At 45.6% G+C, this 20,941-nt stretch overlaps 1 protein-coding gene across 4 annotated transcripts in view; it reads right to left on the bottom strand.

Moving 5' to 3' along the window:
• Positions 1 to 20,941, bottom strand: part of ccdc90b (coiled-coil domain containing 90B) — a 50,900-nt gene that overhangs the window by 8,177 nt on the left and 21,782 nt on the right. For 3 of the 4 annotated variants that reach the window (XM_085998887.1, XM_085998885.1, XM_085998886.1), the window contains 4 exons: positions 14,593 to 14,634; positions 14,411 to 14,482; positions 12,790 to 12,843; positions 7,532 to 7,646 (listed from right to left, as the gene is read on the bottom strand). In XM_085998887.1, coding sequence (XP_085855013.1) covers positions 7,532 to 7,646; positions 12,790 to 12,843; positions 14,411 to 14,482; positions 14,593 to 14,634 — 283 coding nt within the window. The remainder of the gene's footprint in view (positions 1 to 7,531; positions 7,647 to 12,789; positions 12,844 to 14,410; positions 14,483 to 14,592; positions 14,635 to 20,941) is intronic. The other variant, XM_085998888.1, reaches the window with a different exon arrangement.

Here is a 20,941-nt window from a genome sequence, read left to right as displayed (position 1 = left end):
CTCCAACAAGCGAGAGTCTAACCACCGCCCCTTGACATTCAATGGCATTACCATCGCCAAATCCCCCAGTATCAACATCCTGGGGGGTCACCATTAACCAGAACTTAACTGGACCATAAATACTGTGGCAACAAGAGCAGGTCAGAGGCTAGGTATTCTGCGGCGAGTGTCTCACCTCCTGACTCCCCAAAGCCTTTCCACCATCTACAAGGCACAAGTAAGGAGTGTGACGGAATACTCTCCACTTGTCTGGATGAGTGCAGCTCCAACAACACTCAAGAAGCTCGACACCATCCAGGACAAAGCAGCCTTCTTGATTGGAACCCCATCCACCACCTTAAACATTCACTCCCTCCACCACCGGTGTACCGTGGCTGCAGTGCGTACCAACTACAAGATGCACTGCAGCAACTCGCCAAGGCTTCTTTGGCAGCACCTCCCAAACCCGCGACCTCTACGACCTAGAAGGACAAGGGCAGCAGGCGCATGGGAACACCACCACCTCCAAGTTCCCCTCCAAGTCACACACCATCCTGACTTAGAAGTATATCACCGATCCTTCATCGTCGCTGGGTCAAAATCCTGGAACTCCCTACATAACAGCACTGTGGGAGTACCATCACTACACAGACTGCAGCAGGTCAAGGCGGTGGCTCACCACCATCTTCTCAGGGCAACTAGGGATGGGCAATAAATGCTGACATTGCCAGTGATGCCCTGATCCCATCAACGAATAAAAAAAAAAACAGATCTAGCAGCTCAAAACTGGGCATCCACAGGGCGCTGTGGGCCATCAGCAGCAGCAGAATTGAATTCCACCACAATCTATAACCTCATGGCCCGGCATATCCCTCACTCTACCATTACCATCAAGCCAGGGGACCAACCCTGGTTCAACGAGGAGTGTAGAAGAGCATGCCAGGAGCAGCACCAGGCGTACCTAAAAATGAGGTGCCAACCTGGGGAAACTGCAACACAGGACTGCATGCATGCTAAACAGCAAAAGCAGCATGCTACAGACAGAGCTAAGCAATCCCACAACAAATGGATCAGATCAAAGCTCTGCAATCCTGCCACATCCAGTCGTGAATGGTGGTGGATAATTAAACAACTAACAGGAGGAGGAGGCTCCATGAACGTCCCCATTCTCAATGATGGCAGAGCTCAGCATGCGAGTGCAAAGGACAAGGCTGAAGCATTTGCAGCCATCTTCAACCAGAAGTGCCGGTGGATGTTACATCTTGGCCTCCTCCTGAGGTCCACACCATCACTGAAGCCAGTCTTCAGCCAATTTGATTCACTCCACGTGATATCAAGAAATGGCTGAGTGCACTGGATACAGCAAAGGCTACGGGCCCTGACAACATCCCGGCTGTCATGCTGAAGACTTGTGCTCCAAAACTAGCAGCGCCCCTAGCCAAATTGTTCCAGTACAGCTACAACACTGGCATCTACCCAACAATGTGGAAAACTGCCCAGGTATGTCCTGTCCACAAAAAGCAGGACAAATGCAATCCGGCCAATTACCACCCATCAGTCTACTCTCAATAATCAGCAAAGTGATGGAAGGTGTCATCGACAGTGCTATCAAGCGGTACTTACCAATAACCAGCTCACCGATGCTCAGTTAGGGTTCCACCAGGACCACTCGGCTCTAGACGTCATTACAGCCTTGGTCCAAAAATGGACAAACACCTGAATTCCAGAGGTGAGGTGAGAGTGACTGTTCTTGACATCAAGGCAGCACTTAGCCATGTGTGGCATCAAGAAGCCCTAGTAAAATTGAAGTCAATGGGAATCAGGGGAAAAACTCTCCACTGGCTGGAGTCATACCTAGCACAAAGGTAGATCATTGTGGTTGTTGGAGGCCAATCAGCTCAGCCCCAGGACATCGCTGCAGGAGTTCCTCAGGACAATGTCCTAGGCTCAACCATCTTCAGCTGCTTCGTCAATAACCTTCCATCCATCATAAGGTCTGAAGTGGGGATGTTCGCTGATGATTGCACATCAGCATATCCTCAGATAATGAAGTAGTCCGTGCCCACATGCAGCAAGACCTGGATGACATTCAGGCTTGGACTGATAACATTCATGCCACACAAGTGCCAGGTAATGACTATCTTCAACAAAAGAGAGTCTAACCACTGCCCCTTGACATTCAACGGCATGATCATCGCCGAATACCTTGATTGGCACCCCATCCACCACTTTAAACATTCACTCCGTCCACCACCAGCGTACCGTGGCTGCAGTGTGTACCATTTACAAGATGCATTGCAGCAACTCGCCAAGGCTTGTTCGGCAGCACCTCTCAAAGCCGCAACCTTTGTCACCTAGAAGGACAAGGGCAGCAGGTGCATGGGAACACCAGCACCTCCAAGTTCACCTCCAAGTCACACACCATCCTGACTTGGAAGTATGTCGCCGTTCCTTCATCGTCGCTGGGTCAAAATCCTGGAACTCCCTCCCTAACTGCAGCGGTTCAAGAAGGCTGCTCACCACCACCTTCTCAAGGGCAATTAGGGATGGGTAATAAATGCTGGCCTTGCCAGTGACGCCCACATCCCAGGAATGAATTAAAAAAAATATCTGCTTGACATTTTTAAGGGAATTTTAGTTGCAACCCTGAATTTGCTTCATGATGTAATTTATTTTTACAATCCCCAGGGACCAATGAGCGGTCGTCCCCAGGGACCAATGACAGACAATATTTTTCAGTCACATTCTTCTCATAGACCAATCAGAGCACTCAAAACTAATGAATTATGCCACAGACCAGTGCCAAATGAATTTCTGTGCCAAATGAATTTCTGCCCCAAATGACCTCTCTCTATTCTCAAACAGAAAATATTGCAGATGCTGGAAATCTGAAATAAAAACAGAAAATGCTGGAGATACTCAGCAGGTCAGGCAGCATCTGAAGAGAGAAACAGAGTTAACGTTTCAGGTCGATGACCTTTCGTCAGAACTGGAAAAAAGCAGGAAATGGAACAGATTTTTAAGCAAGTGTAGAGGGGGGGGGATGAAAGAACAAAAGGGAAGGTCTGTGATAGGATAGAAGGCAGGAGAGGTTAAGAGACATTAAGAGATATTCAAGGCAAAAGGAGATGGTAATGGGACAGGTTAAGCAACAAAGGATGGCTCTAGATGAAGTGTGAATTGTGCTGGCAGAATGAAAGACAGCTGCCATGTGGGAGAGAAGAAAAGACACAAACAAAAGGTGTGGATAAAAAATATATATACGATAGGGGCCGAGGTTATGATCTGAAATTGTTGAACTCTGTGTTGAGTCCAGAGGGCTGTAAAGTGCCTAATCGGAAGATGAGGTGCTGTTCCTCGAGCTTCCGCTGAGTTTCAGTGGAACAATGCAAGAGCCCGAGTACAGTGAGGTCTGAGTGGGAGTGGGGCGGTGAATTAAAGTGACAGGCGACCGGAAGCTCGGGGTCCCCCTTACGGACTGAACGGAGGTGTTCCGCAAAGCGGTCACCTAATCTGTGTTTGGTCTCCCCAATGTAGAGGAGACCACATTGTGAGCAGCGAATACAGTATACTAAATTGCAAGAAGTACAAGTAAATCGTTGTTTCACCTGGAAGTGGTGTTTGGGCCCTGGACAGTGGGAAGGTATAAGGGCATGTGTTGCATCTCCTGCGCTTGCACAGGAAGGTGCTGGGCGAAGGGGAAGGGGTGTTGGGGGTGATAGAGGAGTGGACCAGGGTGTTGCGGAGGGAGCGGTCCCTTCGGAATGCTGAAAGGGGAAGTGAGGGGAAGATGTGTTTGGTGGTGGGATCACGCTGGAGGTGGCGGAAATGGCGGAAGATGATCCGTTGAATGTGGAAGCTGGTGGGGTGAAAGGTGAGGAACTCTATCGTGGTTCCGGGAGGGAGGGGCAGGGGTGAGGGAGATAGAACGGACACGGTCAAGGGCCGTGTCAACCACAGTAGAGAGGAATCCTTGGTTGAGGAAAAAGGAAGACATGTTGGAACCACTGGTATAGAAGGTGGCATCGTCAGAGCAGATGCGGCGGAGACGGAGAAACTGGGAGAATGGAATAGAGTTCTTATAGGAAGCGAGGTGGGAGGTAGTGTAGTCCAGGGTGGTTGGATCTGAGAGAATGGAGTGCTGCAAGTTCAGAGGGAGGTAGGTTGAAGTGAGTGAGGGGCGCAGAGAAATGGAGACGGCCGATGTCACGCCGGCAGTTTGCTATGAAAAGATCTAGAGAGGTTAAGAGGCCAGAGGGAGTGGTCCAGGTAAAACGGGAATTTTGAAAGCGGGAGAAAGGGTCAGCCGTGCAGGGGGAAGACTCCTGGCCAAAGAAGTGGGCATGGAGACGAAGGCGGCGGAAAAGAGCTCAGCATTGTGCCGAGCTCGAAATTCATTGAGGTGGGGGCGTAAGGAGATGAAGCTCAGGTCTTATTGTTCGGGGTCAGAGAGGGGAAGGTCAGAGGGGATAGTGAAAACGTGGCAGGGGGTGAGATTGGGAGAAGGGATGGGGTCAGAGGAAAGTGAAGGGGAAGAAGTGAATGCAGCACTCCATTCTCTCAGATCCAACCCTCACAGGTCTGCCACAGCGGCAGACCGGTGAGGAGCAGTGGCGGTGATATAAAGAGCGAGGCGGTGGAGCAGGTAGGCCCCACAGCAGCAGCGGACCTGTGAGGAGTGGCGGCAGTGATATAAAGAGCGAGGCGGCGGAGCAGGCAGGCCCCACAGCAGCAGCGGACCTGTGAGGAGCGGCGGCAGTGATATAAAGAGCGAGGCAGAGCAGGTAGGCCCCACAGTGGCGGTGGACCTGTAAGGAGCGGCGGCAGTGATATAAAGAGCGAGGCGGCGGAGCAGGTAGGCCCCACAGCGGCAGCGGACCTGTGAGGAGCGGCGGCGGTGATATAAAGAGCGAGGCGCCGGAGCAGGTAGGCCCCACAGCAGCGGCAGACCTGTGAGGAGCGGCGGCGGTGATATAACCGCCTCCTTTTCACTATGGACGTACAATCCCTCTACACCTCCGTCCCCCAACAGAGGCTCAACCAGTCCCCATCCACCACCACCCTCCTCTGCCTGGCTGAACTTGTTCTCACATTGAACAACTTCTCCTTTGACTCCACTCACTTCCTCCAAATCAAAGGTGTTGCTATGGGAACCCACATGGGTCCTAGCTATGCCTGCCTTTTCGTGGGATATGTGGAACAATCTTTGTTCCAGTCCTACTCGGGTCCCCTCCCTCACTTTTTTTCCGGTACATTGATAACTATATTGGTGCCGTTTCCTGCTCTCGCCTGAACTCGATAATTTCATCCACTTTGCTTCCAATTTCCACCCTTCCCTCACCTTCACATGGTCCAACTTCCCTTCCTTTCCCTTCCCTTCCTCGACTTCTCTGTCTCCATCTCTGGGGATAGGTTATTGACAAACATTCACTACAGACCCACTGACTCCTACAGCTACCTGGACTACACTTCCTCCCACCCCGCTTCCTGTAAGGACTCTATTCCATTCTCCCAGTTTCTCCGTCTCCGCCGCATCTGCTCTGACGATGCCACCTTCTATACCAGTGCTTCCGACATGTCTTCCTTTTTCCTCAACCGAGGATTCCCCTCTACTGTGGTTGACACGGCCCTCGACCGTGTCCGTTCTATCTCCCGTACTTCTGCCCTCACCCCTGCCCCTCCCTCCTGGAACCACGATAGAGTTCCCCTTGTCCTCACCTTTCACCCCACCAGCCTCCACATTCAATGGATCATCCTCCGCCATTTCCGCCACCTCCAGCGTGATCCCACCACCAAACACATCTTCCCCTCCCCTTTCAGCATTCCGAAGGGACCGCTCCCTCCGCGACACCCTGGTCCACTCCTCTATCACCCCTTCCCCTTCCCCCGGCACCTTCCCGTGCAAACGCAGGAGATGCAACACATGCCCTTATACCTCCCCCCTTCCCACTGTCCAGGGTCCCAAACACCCTTTCCAAGTGAAACAGCGATTTACTTGCACTTCTTGCAATCTAGTATACTGTATTCGCTGCTCACGATGCGGTCTCCTCTACATTGGGGAGACCAAACGCAGATTGGGTGACCGTTTTGCGGAACACCTCCGTTCAGTCCGTAAGGGGGACCCCGAGCTTCCGGGCGCCTGTCACTTTAATTCTTCGCACCACTCCCACTCAGACCTCACTGTCCTCGGCCTCTTGCATTGTTCCACGGGAACTCAGCGTAAGCTCGAGGAACAGCACCTCATCTTTCGATTAGGCACTTTACAGCCCTCTGGACTCAACATAGAGTTCAACAATTTCAGATCATAACCTCGGCCCCTATCATATATATATTTTTTATCCACACCTTTTGTTTGTGTCTTTTCTTCTCTCCCACATGGCAGCTGTCTTTCATTCTGCCAGCACAATTTACACTTCATCTAGAGCCATCCTTTGTTTCTTAACCTGTCCCATTACCATCTCCTTTTGCCTTGAATATCTCTTAATGTCCCTTAACCTCTCCTGCCTTCAATCCTATCACAGACCTTCCCTTTTGTTCTTTCCTCACCTCCCCCCTTTCCCAGCCCCTGCACTTGCTTAAAAATCTGTTCCATTTCCTGCTTTTTTCCAGTTCTGACGAAAGGTCATCGACCTGAAACGTTAACTCTGTTTCTCTCTTCACAGATGCTGCCTGACCTGCTGAGTATCTCCAGCATTTTCTGTTTTCATCTCTCTATCCTCATTGGTTCACGACTCTATCAATCAAACAGATCAATTAACCAACCAGCATCCAGATTGCTAGCAACATTTGAAAGGTCATGTGATCACTATTGGCACGAGATGCACAAAAAGCAACACTAACAATGGGAAAGAACACAATTATTGTTGGTCAATGAAATTCTCCAACAAGGACACACAATTACTCATTATTATATACAGATGTAATACAATACGCTGACTTCAATAATGGCCTATTCCACTTCAGTTGAAGGCCTATCAAATCAGTTTATATTGTAACTGATGTTATGTTGTTAAAAATCCGTACAATATCCTAAAAAGTTCAGCTGGCTTTAAGTTTAATTCACATCACTTTAAACATAATTTATTAGTTGTGGAATATTTATCTGAGGTATCAGCAGAATTCATAATGAGGGAACAGCGGAGGACACAGTTTGTGCATTCTTAACCCTACAGTATTCAGTCTTTCTGACTCACAGAGCAAACTCGCAGAAGACTGTTACTATTTAAGTTTGTTAAATACTTTGAGAGCTGCACAAAGGTTATACCACTGTATGCCAAATAATGTAGTCAAACTCACAAAACTAGTTGAAGGGCACTGTCTGTATTGGAAAATATTTGGCAAGCCCTTTCTGGCTCTTTGCCAAAACACTGCAATTAAACGATGTAATTTACATCAAAACACAGCTTTTGTGTTATGTGTGACTTTATAACAGAAACACCGTTAACAATTGTTCGCTATCCCCCTCCTCTTCCTTCTCCCAGAAGTAAAACAAGAAGATAGTAATCTTCAAAAGTTCTATTTCATAAATTCAGCCCCTGTTTCATGATCCTACCTGCAAGATACCTCATTGTTTCCAGTTTAAGAGATTCCAACATGGTCTTAAGCAAAGCCACATCTGTGTCAATTTTTTTGTTTGTTTCTGTGACGGCACGGTCTGTGTCTGACTTCTAAAAAGGGTTCACAAAAATCACAATAAATAAATCTGCAAGGAACGGTAATATTGCATTCACAGGAGATTATTTTTCTGTGCTCCCAACAGCAGAGTAGGTAACAGTAGGCAACCAGCATCACTAAAACAGATTATCTGGTCATCATCACATTGCTATTGGTGGGACCTTGCTGTGCACAAATAGGCTGACGCATTTCCTAGATTACAACAGTGATTACACTTCAAAAGTATTTCATTGACTGTAAAGCACTTTGGGACGTCCGGAGGTCGTGAAAGGTGCTATATTAATGCAAATCTTTCTTTCAGTGGTATTTTGAGGTGGTGCTGCCTCTCCTTCCCATTGTACCCAGTAAAACACAGGATTCCTGGGAGGATTGGGGCGAAAGAAGGAGTCTGCAAATATTTGAAAAGGAGGAATATAAAAAGATCTAAGGAGAATGGGGTTACAGGAGAGACCGAATGGGCTCCTCCCGTGCTATCATTTGTATCATTCTATAAAAACTGAGTCCGAGCCCAAGGTGTGATCAGATGTCACATGATCAGATCATCATGTGGTCAGACTTCCAGAAATGCCTCCAATCAGAGTTGGCAACCCTACCCCTAACAAATAAACTGCTCTGTTCCCCTCCTTGGCTGCTCCTTCAGACTGAACCTAGGTCATTAGACTTTGTAACATCATGAATTAAAATAGTTATTTTTACAGTAGCAAAAACACCTTAGTACACTGCTATATTATTTATGTGGACTGTTGTAATCATGTGCTACTGGAATCAAGCCTCTTATTGTTGTTGTTATGGCAACTACAGAAACAAGTAGCTGAGAACCAAGGTATTTCTAGATGATTGGAATCTAGGCCTCAGGCACCAAAAAGAAAAGAAAAAATCATGGACTCCTATCCCTCTAGTCAAGGCCGAGAAAAAATTTACAATTCAGAACTTTTTGTCCACTAAATAGGATACAGATCACTCAACTATCTCTGCTGTGCACAACGTGTAGAGAATAATGGATAACCAACAGTGACTGAAAGAACAATCAAATCACAAGGCCAGGCCTTCGACAGTTTATAATCAACATTTGCACCTGAGACCACTGCCTCAAAATCACTCCCGTGTATCCACTATTTTTATATTAACAGCAGACTTCATGTGGCATTGCTTATGCCCAATTAGAGGATATGGTGGTTTATAGCAATAGTGGTGACCATATAATGCACCACTAATTTACTAATGTTTTGGGGATTGAATGCAATGATCTTTCATAGAAACACAGAAGATAGGAGCAGGAGTAGGACATTCGGCCCCTCGAGCCTGCTCCGCCATTCAATGAGATCATGGCTGATCATCCAAATTCAGTACCCTGTCCCTGCTTTCTCCTCATATCCCTTAATCCCTTTAACCTCAAGAAATATATCCAACTCCTTCTTGAATATATTTAATGAACTGGCCTCCACTGCCCTCTGTGGCAGAGAATTCCACAGGTTCACCACTCTCTGGGTGAAGAAATTCCTCCTCATTTCAGTCCTAAATGGCTTACCCCATACCCTTATACTATGACCCCTGGTTCTGGACTCCCAGCCATCGGGAACATCCTTCCTGCATCTAGTCTGTCCAGGCCTGGCAGAATTTTATAGGTTTCGAAGAGATCCCCTCTCAATCTTCTAAACTCCAGTGAGTATAAGCCCAATCGACACAATCTCTCCTCATACGTCATTCCTGCCATCCCAGGTATCAGCCTGGTGAATCTTCGCTGCACTCCTTCCATGGCAAGAATGTCCTTCCTCAGATAAGGCGACCAAAACTGCACACAATACTCAAGGTGCGGTCTCACCAAGGCCCTGTACAGCTGCAGCAAGACATCCTTGTTCCTGTAATTGAACCCTCTTGTTACGAAGGCCAACATACCATTTGCCTTCTTAACCGCCTGCTGCACCTGCATGCTTACCTTCAGCGACTGGTGTACAAGAACACCCAGGTCTCTTTGCACTTCCCCTGCTCCCAATCTATTGCCATTCAAATAATAATCTGCCTTCCTGTTTTTGCCACCAAAGTGGATAACCTCACATTTATCCACATTATAGTGCATTTGCCATGTTTCTGCCCAATCACCCAACCTGTCCAAATCGTACTGGAGTTTCATGACATCCTCCTCACAGCATACCCTCCCACCCAGTTTTGTGTCGTCTGCAAATTTGGAGATATTACATCCAATTCCCTCGTCCAGATCATTAATGTATATTGTGAACAGCTGGGGTCCTAGGTTTCTTTGAAAACTGTAAATCAATAGCCTTGATTATTCTTATATTTATAAATTGATTTTATGGAATGTAAATCAGGCGGGTTCTGTAACAGGCGGGCAATCCGCTCGGCCAGATTACTGCTCAGGCAGAGGAGAAAAAAAAAACTACCCTATCAAGTTGAAGACCCAAGCTTTTGAGAGAGACTAGTGCCTTGATATAAAACATTAATGAAGGTACACAAAGATACAGAAGACAACTTTATGGTTATGTGTAATCACACTATTGTGAAATATGTAGGGGTAGAGTTTCCACTTTGGGCACAATCTGGAAATTGGGTGCAAATTGCGCTGTTTTTCCGAAGTGAAGTTATGGTTCAAGTTTCCGCCCAAATTCATTTGCATAATCACAAACATAAAATCTTACATCAACCAACATAATCGGTCAGTGTAAAATAGAAATTAATTCATTTTTTTTCTTTGCATTAAAAATTAGTCATTGATGTATTTAAGAGTGGTAACCAGGTTTTATTAATACAGCTGAAAATGGGTTTAATCACAAAAAAATAAGTATTTTTAATGAGTGTCTAGTCCTCCACCTGTGAGTAACCTGATTTAAAATGACTGAAAATGACTTTAAAAAACTATACTGAACCATTTACTAGTTTCATTGATGTACACTAGTCAGTTTCTTAGTAAATTAAATACTTTTTATTTGTAAAAACTTTTCAAACGTGCTTACTAGTGCTCAGGCACCTAAAAAAAATCAGCTCAATTTAAAGAGCCTCATCCAACGGCTACAATGGGTGGAAACTCGCCATCCTCATTATTTCGACCTGGGGGCTTGGCCAGTTTTGTGGGCGGGACCGGCTTTGAGCGGAATTCTTTTCAATCCAGCGTTGCAGATTGTGGAAACTCGATTTACACTTGACGTAACTTGTGTTTAAAATTCCACAATCTTTCGCGCTGGTTTGGCCGATTTCAGCTGAATATGTGCGAGCGGAAACTCTAGGCTGGAATTTTTAATGGGCCAGAATTTGCTGGAGCACGACATCTCATGGTGTGTCCCTGCACCCATCAGCTCAAAAAAAAATTTGCCCCACAAGTTGCTGGATGTGTGAGCTGATAACAGTGAGGGCAACAGGGCATCTGTGACCTTGGTGAACCTACAGGACCAACAGTATATCTCCTTAACCAATGAGATTTAAGGATTGAGAAATAAATGGAGGAAGGACTGAGAAGGAGGGTGAATTCAGTGTCAAATCAGGTACAGAAATAGAAATAAAGAGCAGGAAAGAAAGATTGGATTAGGAGAGACAAAAAAAAGGAAAAGAAATTTTTTAAAAATTTGACATTTAAAAAATCTCCAACAACAATTCACTGCCTGAAGGAATGAAACTCCACACTTTTAATTGTTCACTTTCTGGGCCAGAGAGGTTGCTTGGCAGTCATTAACAATTATCAAGTCATTAAAAGGGTATTTATGCTATTAATGACTAGACTCCGCTTTCTGTGGCGAGTTTAATGTCACTTAATGTGCAAATGCAGCAACTTCATGATACTCACAGGGAGGTTAAGGGCGAGATGCCATTTTCATGAAGCTAATGGTAGAGTGGCGCAATTGTCCAGCAACTTGTAGCAATTCACAATTTTTAAAAAATATTCGTTCCTGCGATGTGGGTGTCACTGGCAAGGCCAGCATTTATTGCCCATCCCTAATTGCCCTTGAGAAGGTGGTAAGTGAGCTGTCTTCTTGAACCGCTGCAGTCCGTGTGCTGAAGGCACGTCCACAGTGTTGTTATGAAGGGAATTGTTAGGGAGGGAGTTCCAGGATTTTGACCCAGCGACGATGAAGGATCGGTGATATATTTCCAAGTCAGGATGGTGTGTGACTTGGAGGGGAACTTGCAGGTGATGGTGTTCCCATGCGCCTGCTGCCCTTGTCCTTCTAGGTGGTAGAGGTCGCGGGTTTGGAAGGTGTTGCTGAAGAAACCTTGGCGTCTTGCTGAAGTACATCTTGTAGATGGTACACACTGCAGCCACAGTACGCCGGTGGTGGAGGGAGTGAATGTTTAAGCTGGTCGATGGGGTGCCAATCAAGCGGGCTGCTTTGTCCTGGATGGTGTCGAGCTTCTTGAGTGTTGTTGGAGCTGCACTCATCCACGCAAGTGGAGAGTATTCCATCACACTCCTGACTTGTGCCTTGTAGATGGTGGAAAGGCTTTGGGGAGTCAGGAGCTGAGACACTCGTCGCAGAATACCCAACCTCTGACCTGCTCTTGTAGCCACAGTATTTATGTGGCTGGTCCAGTTAAGTTTCTGGTCAATGGTGACCCCCAGGATGTTGATAGTGGGGGATTCGATGATGGGAATTCATGGGGTACCTCTTTCTCGTCACAAGTTGCTGGCTTATTTACATATTAATAACGGCGTAAGTCGTTCACGTGCTGTTATTTTCAGCAAATTCCGGCCCATTTGTCTTTTTACATTATACTTTGGACATTAGTGATTTCAGTTACCGAGGGGGGAAAAAGGGAGAGTCAAAAATGCTTTCAAAGAGAGTTTTAACTGATTAGATTGGTTCATCTTTTCTGGTTAGGTTCTCCTGACTGAATGGCCATTTCCATAAGTTCTTAGTAGTTTCTTGTTGATAGTTTTCGAGCCATTTTCCTCACTTCTGTTTTGTATGTTCTCTACCTGTTCAGTACTGATTTGCTGCAATTTTATTTACACTAATCAACAAGGTGTGATGAGGAAAGTATGGTGTTACAGGAAGTGTGAGAGTGTTCGCACCAAAAGACTGAAGGATTGCAACATCATCACTATAAGTTTTGAGTGATAATCCATATTTCATTGCCAGAAACGAACACTTTGCATACATATTAATTAATAATCTTAAAAACACTTACCAGTTCAGTAAATTCATTTTTAGATGTCATTAACTGCTTCTCTCGCTCTCTGAACTAATGAAAAATTAAATGATCATTATAGATGTGAAATATTAACACTTTTGCTCAATAAAAAAGGTTAGTCAAGCAGATCATATTTGTTGAGATAATTCCATTTTATATTTAAACCGGTAGGTGGGTCATTACATTCCATTTCAAAATACATGGAAGATCGCTTGTGAACTAACCCTTAAAAGATTTTCCATTCCAATAGTGTCTACAATATCCTGCAATACCTGTTACACATGCAGGTGACACTGGGATAGGAGGTTTCAATGTTAACTGGCACATATCATTACCTGCCGAGACAATTGTTTACATTGTGCAGTGGTACTTTAAGTCTGCACACAGTCATTAGGTGGTTCTGCAGCAATCTGTTCAGTCTAACTGATGTTTGAATAAGAGGTAGAAGTTTCTGGGATCACATTTATTGTGAGTAATCTAATTTGATTACTTTAAAATTCTGTTTTCTTCATCTGAAAACTCTTCCCTCTCTCAGCTAATTCTTTACTCAGCTTTAGGAACTTGGCCCCACATCATGCCCCAGTTGCTCTTATATGTTTGCGGTCCTGTGAAGTTACGGTGTCCTTCACACAAGAATATATCCAGATTCAACACCCAGATCATTCAAAGGCCAATCTACGTCTGCCATTGTCCAGAACTGAACATTTCTTATTGTTTCTGCTAATCCCCTTCTTTCAAGGGAATTTCAAAAACACTTTGAGAACCCATGGCCATTGAAGACTGCCCGGAAAGACATTCCCCCCCCAGCCACTGTGAGACTGTTTGCCATGGTTCCCTTCCACTGACTTATTTGAACCACAATTATGCTCTGCTGATATGTTTCTCACCTACAGCCGAGTTCCTCTCGCTTGCAGTTGTTTCACCCTCTGCCACCCTGCCTCCTTTCTCCCTTTCCCCATCACCCTCTGCCACCCTGCCTCCTTTCTCCCTCTCCCCATCACCCTCTGCCACCCTGCCTCCTTTCTCCTCTCCCCATCACCCTCTGCCACCCTGCCTCCTTTCTCCTCTCCCCATCACCCTCTGCCACCCTGCCTCCTTTCTCCCTCTCCCCATCACCCTCTGCCACCCTGCCTCCTTTCTCCCTCTCCCCATCACCCTCTGCCACCCTGCCTCCTTTCTCCTCTCCCCATCACCCTCTGCCACCCTGCCTCCTTTCTCCTCTCCCCATCACCCTCTGCCACCCTGCCTCCTTTCTCCCTCTCCCCATCACCCTCTGCCACCCTGCCTCCTTTCTCCCTCTCCCCATCACCCTCTGCCACCCTGCCTCCTTTCTCCCTCTCCCCATCACCCTCTGCCACCCTGCCTCCTTTCGCCCTCTCCCCATCACCCTCTGCCACCCTGCCTCCTTTCGCCCTCTCCCCATCAGACTTTTTCCTCTCCCCTTGGTCCAATTATCTCCCCACCTTCTAAATCTGCTGTACCTGAAATGCTGCACTTTCCCCAGGCACAACACTATGGAAAATTGATTAGTTAAATTAAACAGGAACTTTTAGCAAGATGGCAGTGTATAAAACAAGAAGCTAGCAACAAGCTGGCAGAAGTATCAAGCATACATTACCGTGTCCATGATTCTGCTCTTCTCCAAGTTCATGTCCAGTTTTGTGTCACTTCTGATTTTCTTGACTTCATCCTATGAAACCAACAGTACAATGACCCCCCAGCTCAAATGAAATCAGGAAAGTACTTAAGAAACAGAGCTGTGCCTGTGATAATTCAACATCCGTCTTCATGGCAACTTACCATAAGCTGTTGTTTCACATGCTCCAATTCAATTTTTATTTTCTAATGGGAGAAAAAAAGAAAAAAAAACAAAGAACTGAGTTAAATAAAGATTCTTTGAAATGCTAAAAGAATAATTGAATCACTTGTTTTATTTAAATAATATATAATAGGTGGCATAGTGGCGTGCAGTTAGAAGCAACAGTAACAACGACAGATACATCAACATTTGATCCTTTTGGTTGCTGGGAACACAAAGATGCTGTTGGTTTAATATCTCTTTAGCAGAGTAGATTGATGTTTTTAAACACTGCTTTTCATTCACACATCTTGAGACCAGGTTAGGAAGGTGGTGTTGGCTGAGGGAGAAATGCTGGGCAGGATACCCTGCTTGATGCCACAGAATATTTGACTTCCACTTGAACAGGCAGAAAGTTAATGTTTCATCTGATAGATGGCAGCTTTGCCAATGTTGCACTCCCCCAGTACTACAACAACAACTTGTATTTATATAGCGCCTTTAACGTAGTAAAACATCCCAAGGCGCTGCACAGGAGTATTTTAAGACAAAAATATTTGACACCGAGTCACATAAGGATAAATTAGGACAGGTGACCAAAAGCTTGGTCAAAGAGGTAGGTTTTAAGGAGCGTCTCAAAAGAGGAAAGAAAGGTAGCGAGGCGGAGAGGTTTAGGCAGGGAATTCCAGAGCTTAGGGCCTAGGCAACAGAAGGCACGGCCGCCAAAGGTTGAGCGATTATAATCAGGGATGCTCAAGAGGGCAGAATTAGAGGAGCGCAGACATCGGCGGGGGGGGGGGGGTTGTGGGGCTGAAGGAGATTACAGAGATAGGAAGGGGCGAGGCTATGGAGGGATTTGAAAACAAGGATGAGAATTTTGAAAACGAGGCGCTGCTTAACTGGGAGCCACTACAGTGAAGTGCCAGCCTAGGTTGTATCGCAAGTACTGGAGAGGGATTTGAACCAACAACCTTCTGACTTAGAGACAATAGTGTTGCTAACTAAGGCAAGCTGACACTTAGCGTTGAATCAAGCCCAAGTCAAGTCTCAGATCTGAATCTAAATGCAAATCTTTAACATTAACATCCTACTTTACATAAGTAGAAATCTGGAACATGGGAGTGTGTTGATGGCTGTACATTAACTTGTTGTAAACATCACTTCAACAATTCAGTATCAAAATAATAAAAATATGTTGTCTGATGCTTTATACACATCCATCAAGATTCTTTGATAAAAGCCATGCAGTACTTCTTTATTGCCACTTGAGGTCTCTGATTTCAGTACTGCATAGGGCCAACAGACTAGTCAGTTACAGGATTCTAAGCAGATTTCACGGTAATTCTTGTTATTGCTTTATTTCTGTTCTGCTTTATTTCTGTTCAGCTACAAAAGAGTCCAACAAAAGCTGCTTTTCTGTATTAAAGGGAGTGGAGCGCAAACAATCTACAGCCATTTTCAAAAGTGATTACTGCTAATCACTATAGTAGAGGCTGTTTACTTGACTTGAACCTGAGCCAGCGAGCCTGCCTCATGCATTCTTAGTCTTTGGATTGCTGAAGAATAAACAGACCGTGTGACTACAAATTAGTTTTATTACAAGAAAAATAAAGTCAATACAGAAGATATCACTTGATTACAGAATTTTTAAACTTAGGCTTGCTTGGGTGCTAAAAGCTAATTAAAGACACAACACTTGGAATTTATATGGTGCCTTTAATGTAATAAAACATCCCAAGGCGCTTCAAGAGGTAAGTTTTAAGGATAGTCTTAAAGGAGGAAAGAGAGTTAGAGAGGCAGAGAGGTTTAGGGCTTAGGCAGCTGAAGGCATGGCCACCAATGGTGGAGCAATTAAACTGGTAGCTGGCTGAGGCCGAACCACACTGTTCGCATCCTCGGTGTCGTATATGACCCCGAAATGAGCTTCTAACCACATATCCGCACCATCACTAAGACCGCCTACTTCCTCCTCTGTAACATCGCCTGTCTCCACCCCTGCCTCAGCTCATCTGCTGCTGAAGCCCTCATCCATGCCTTTGTTACCTCTAGACTTGACTATTCAACCCTCTCCTGGCCGGCCTCCCATCTTCCACCCTCCATAAACTTAAGCTCATCCAAAACTCTGCTGCCCTTATCCTAACTCGCACCAAGTCCCGTTCACCCATTGCCCCTGTGCTTGCTGACCTACATTGGCTCCCGGTTAAGCAACGCCTCAATTTTAAAATTCTCATCCTTGTTTCCAAATCTCTCCAAGGCCTCGCCCCTCCCTATCTCTGTAACCTCTTCCAGCCTTGGAACCCTTTGAAATCTCTGCGCTCCTCTAATTCTGGCCTCTTGCTTATCCCCGATTTTAATAGCTCCACCATTGGCAGCTGTGCCTTCAGCTGCCAAGGTACTAAGCTCTGGAATTCCTTCCCTAAAACTCTCTGCCTCTCTTTTGTCCTTTAAGACGCTCCTTAAAATCTACCTCTGTCTGTCCTAATAGCCCCTTATGTGGCTTGGTGTCAAATTACGTTTGATAACGTTCCTATGAAGTGCCTTGGGATGTTTTACTATGTTATATAAATGCAAGTCGTTGTTGATGTTGTTGTATCAGGTACAACAGATTGATAACTGTACAGATGGATATCAGCAAGTGCTTCTGGTCAGATCAACACCAACAGCTTTGCAATTTAAAACTGACTATAAGCCTAACTAGCCGCGCCTCTAGGCAAGCTGTTCCAGTACAGCTACAACACTGGCATCTACCCGTCAATGTGGAAGGCTGCCCAGGTATGTCCTGTCCACAAAAAGCAGGACAAATCCAATCCGGCCAATTACCACCCCATCGGTCTACTCTCAATCATCAGCAAAGTGATGGAAAGTGTTATCGACAATGCTATCAAGTGGCACTTACTCACCAATAACCTGCTCACCGATGCTCAGTTAAGGTTCCGCCAAGACCACTCGGCTCCCGACCTCATTACAGCCTTGGTCCAAACATAGACAAAAGAGCTCAATTCCAGAGGTGAGGTGAGAGTGACTGCCCTTGACATCAAGTCAGCATTTGACCAAGTGTGGCAACAAGGAGCCCTAGTAAAATTGAAGTCAATGGGAATTAGGGGAAAAACTCTCCACTGGCTGGAGTCATACCTAGCACAAAGGTAGATCATTGTGGTTGTTGGAGGTCAATCATCTCAGCCCCAGGACATCACTGCAGGAGTTCCTCAGGGCAGTGTCCTAGGCCCAACCACCTTCAGCTGCTTCATCAATGACCTTCCCTCCATCATAAGTTCAGAAGTGGGGATGTTTGCTGATGATTGCACAGTGTTCAGTTCCATTCACAACTCCTCAGATAATGAAGCAGTCCATGTTCGCATGCAGCAAGTCCTGGATGACATTCAGGATTGGGCTGATTGGTGGCAAGTAACATTCATGGCACACAAGTGCCAGGCAATGACTATCTCCAACAAGCGAGAGTCTAACCACCGCCCCATGACATCCAACAACATTACCATCGCCGAATCCCCTACCATCAACATCCTGGGGGGGCACCATTGACTAGAAACTTAATTGGACCAGCCACATAAATGCGGTGGCTACAAGAGCAGGTCAGAGGCTGGGTATTCTGTGGCGAGTGTCTCACCTCCTGACTGCCCAAAGCCTTTCCACCATCTACAAGGCATAAGTCAGGAGTGTGATGGAATACTCTTCAGTTGCCTGGATGAGTGCCGTTACAACAACACTCAAGAAGCTTGACACCATCCAGGACAAAGCAGCCCGCTTGATAGGCACCCCATCCACCACCTTAAACATTCACTCCCTCCACCATCGATGCACCGCAGCTACAATGTGTACCATCTACAAGATGCACTGCAGCAACTCGCCAAGGCTTCTTCGATAGCACCTGCGACCACCTAGAAGGGCAGCAGGCGCATGGGAACACCATCACCTGCAAGTTCCCCATCAAGTTACACACCATCGGTGAGTAGGTTGTTGGAAATATATCACCGATCCTTCATCGTCGCTGGGTCAAAATCCTGAAGCTCCCTCCCTAACAGCACTATTGGAGTACCTTCACTACACGGACTGCAGCGGTTCAAGAAGGCGGCTCACCACCACCACCTCAAAGGCAATTAGGGATGGGCAATAAATGCTGGACTTGCCAGCGACGCCCATATCCCAGGAACGAATAAAAAAAATCTGTAGCCATGGCAGCTGTAGAGCTGGTTTTGCACAAAATGCAATTTCTACCCTCATAAAGAACATAGATTCTACCCCAACCCAGAGCTAGTAAGCCTGCAGTAAAACAAATCTGAAGTGACCAGCCATATCCCATGGATAGATATTAATACAGAGGCACTCTAATGATTTGAAATACAGGTCCACAATCCCTTATCCGCAATTCCGAAATTCAAAAAGCTCTGAAAACCGAAAGTTTTTTCGTGGAGCGTCACCTGTGTGCACGACATGACCCGACGCGGCCGATGCTCGACCCACGCAGGTGTGAGGCGTCAGTTGTGTCTCAGCGCTGCTACCAGTCACACGTGCGTCTGCTGCTCTCTGATATTGTTTGTGATTTTGAGTTTAATTTCACTGTGAAAATGTCAAAAAGAGCTGCAGATACCCCTATGGGTAACAGTGAGAAGAAGAAAAGGAAGCATCTCTCATTATCGATATCGCAGAAAGTGGAGTTATTGCAGAAGCTTGATCGTGGTGTGTCTGTGCGGCATCTTACTGAAGAATATGGTGTGGGAACTACCACCGTATATGACTTAAAGAAACAGAAAGACAAGCTGTTGAAGTTTTACACTGACAGTGATGACCATAAACTAAAGAAAAATAGGAAAACATTGCATAGGGCAAAAAATGAAGATCTTGACCGTGTGCTGATTGAGTGGATTCGACAACGAAGAGGTGAACGTGAGCCACTGACTGGTTTGATGGTCATGAAACAAGCTAGAATATACCATGAAGAACTGAACATTGAAGGTGAGTGTGAATATTCAGAAGGTTGGCTGCAGAAATTTAAGAAGCGTCATGGTATAAAATATCTGAAAATCTGTGGTGAAAAAGCTTCTGCTGATCATGAAGCAGCTGAAAATTACATTGACGAATTTGCCAAAATAATATGATGAAAACCTCGGTCCTGAACAAATTTACAATGCTGATGAAACAGCTCTGTACTGGCGCTACGTTCCTAGAAAAACATTAACAACGGCTGATGAGAGTGCACCAGCAGGTTTTAAGGACGCTAAGGACAGGTTGACTGTTCTTGGGTGTGCCAATGCTGCAGGCACACACAAGTTAAAGTTGATAGTGATTGGAAAAAGCCAACATCCGAGATGTTTGAAAGGTGTACGCAATTTACCTGTGCATTATTATGCGAGCAAGAAAGCATGGGTAACCAGAGAAATATTTTCTGACTGGTTCAATAACCACTTCGTACCAGCGATACGAGCTCATTGCAGGCAAGCTGGACCGGAAGAAAACTGCAAAATTTTATTGTTCCTGGACAACTGCTCCACACATCCCCCTCCTGAACTTCTTGTGAAAAGTAATGTTTTCGGCATTAACTTTCCCCCTAATGTGACATCTTTAATACAGCCTTGTGACCAAGGAATTTTACGCTCCATGAAGAGAGAGTATAAAGACGTTTTTTTGAACTGTATGCTTGATGCAGTCAACAGAGGCATAGGAATCCAAAGCTTCCTGAAAGAGTTCAACGTTAAGGATGCCATTTACGCAGTTGCTAATGCTTGGAACGATATTGATAAACCAACATTAACAAATGCTTGGCACAGACTTTGGCCTACAACGATGTTTGATGAAGATGGACCTGCAGATGAAGATTTTGAAGGATTTTGTGTCACTAAGGAGAAGATGATGATATCAAACCTCCTTACTTACGCCAAAGGTTTATCATCCGAAAGTGTAAATAAGTTAGAGGAAGCTGACATCGAAGAAGTGCTGAACATTGACAATGATGTACCTGTTGTGCATTTGTTGAGTGAAGGGGAAATTGCTGAAATGGTGTTAAATAAAGACAAGCATGAGGATAGTAGTGATGATGATGATGACATTGTGAACACAGGTGAAAAAATCCCCATAGACGATATGGTGAAAATGTGTGATCAATTAATTGATGGCCTTGAACAACGTGCATTTATCAGTGAGCAAGAGATTATGGAAGTTTACTCAATTAAAGAGAGACTGCTTAGACAGAAACCAATGTTAATGAGACAGATGACACTGGAAGAAGTCTTTAAAAAGGCCGTCTGTCGTAGTGCTGCTTCATCACTTGAGAATCCTGTTCCTGGCCCATCTTCAGATGTCCGACTCCAACGTGATGACGACGATGACAACACTGAT

This window comes from Somniosus microcephalus, chromosome 10 (genome assembly GCF_052327205.1).
Source record: "Somniosus microcephalus isolate GS21.2 chromosome 10, FLI_Smic_1.0, whole genome shotgun sequence".
In the NCBI taxonomy this organism is placed as follows: Eukaryota; Metazoa; Chordata; class Chondrichthyes; order Squaliformes; family Somniosidae; genus Somniosus; species Somniosus microcephalus.
The sequence above is the reverse complement of the archived record's forward strand: the minus strand, read 5'-3'. Positions and strand labels throughout refer to the sequence as shown.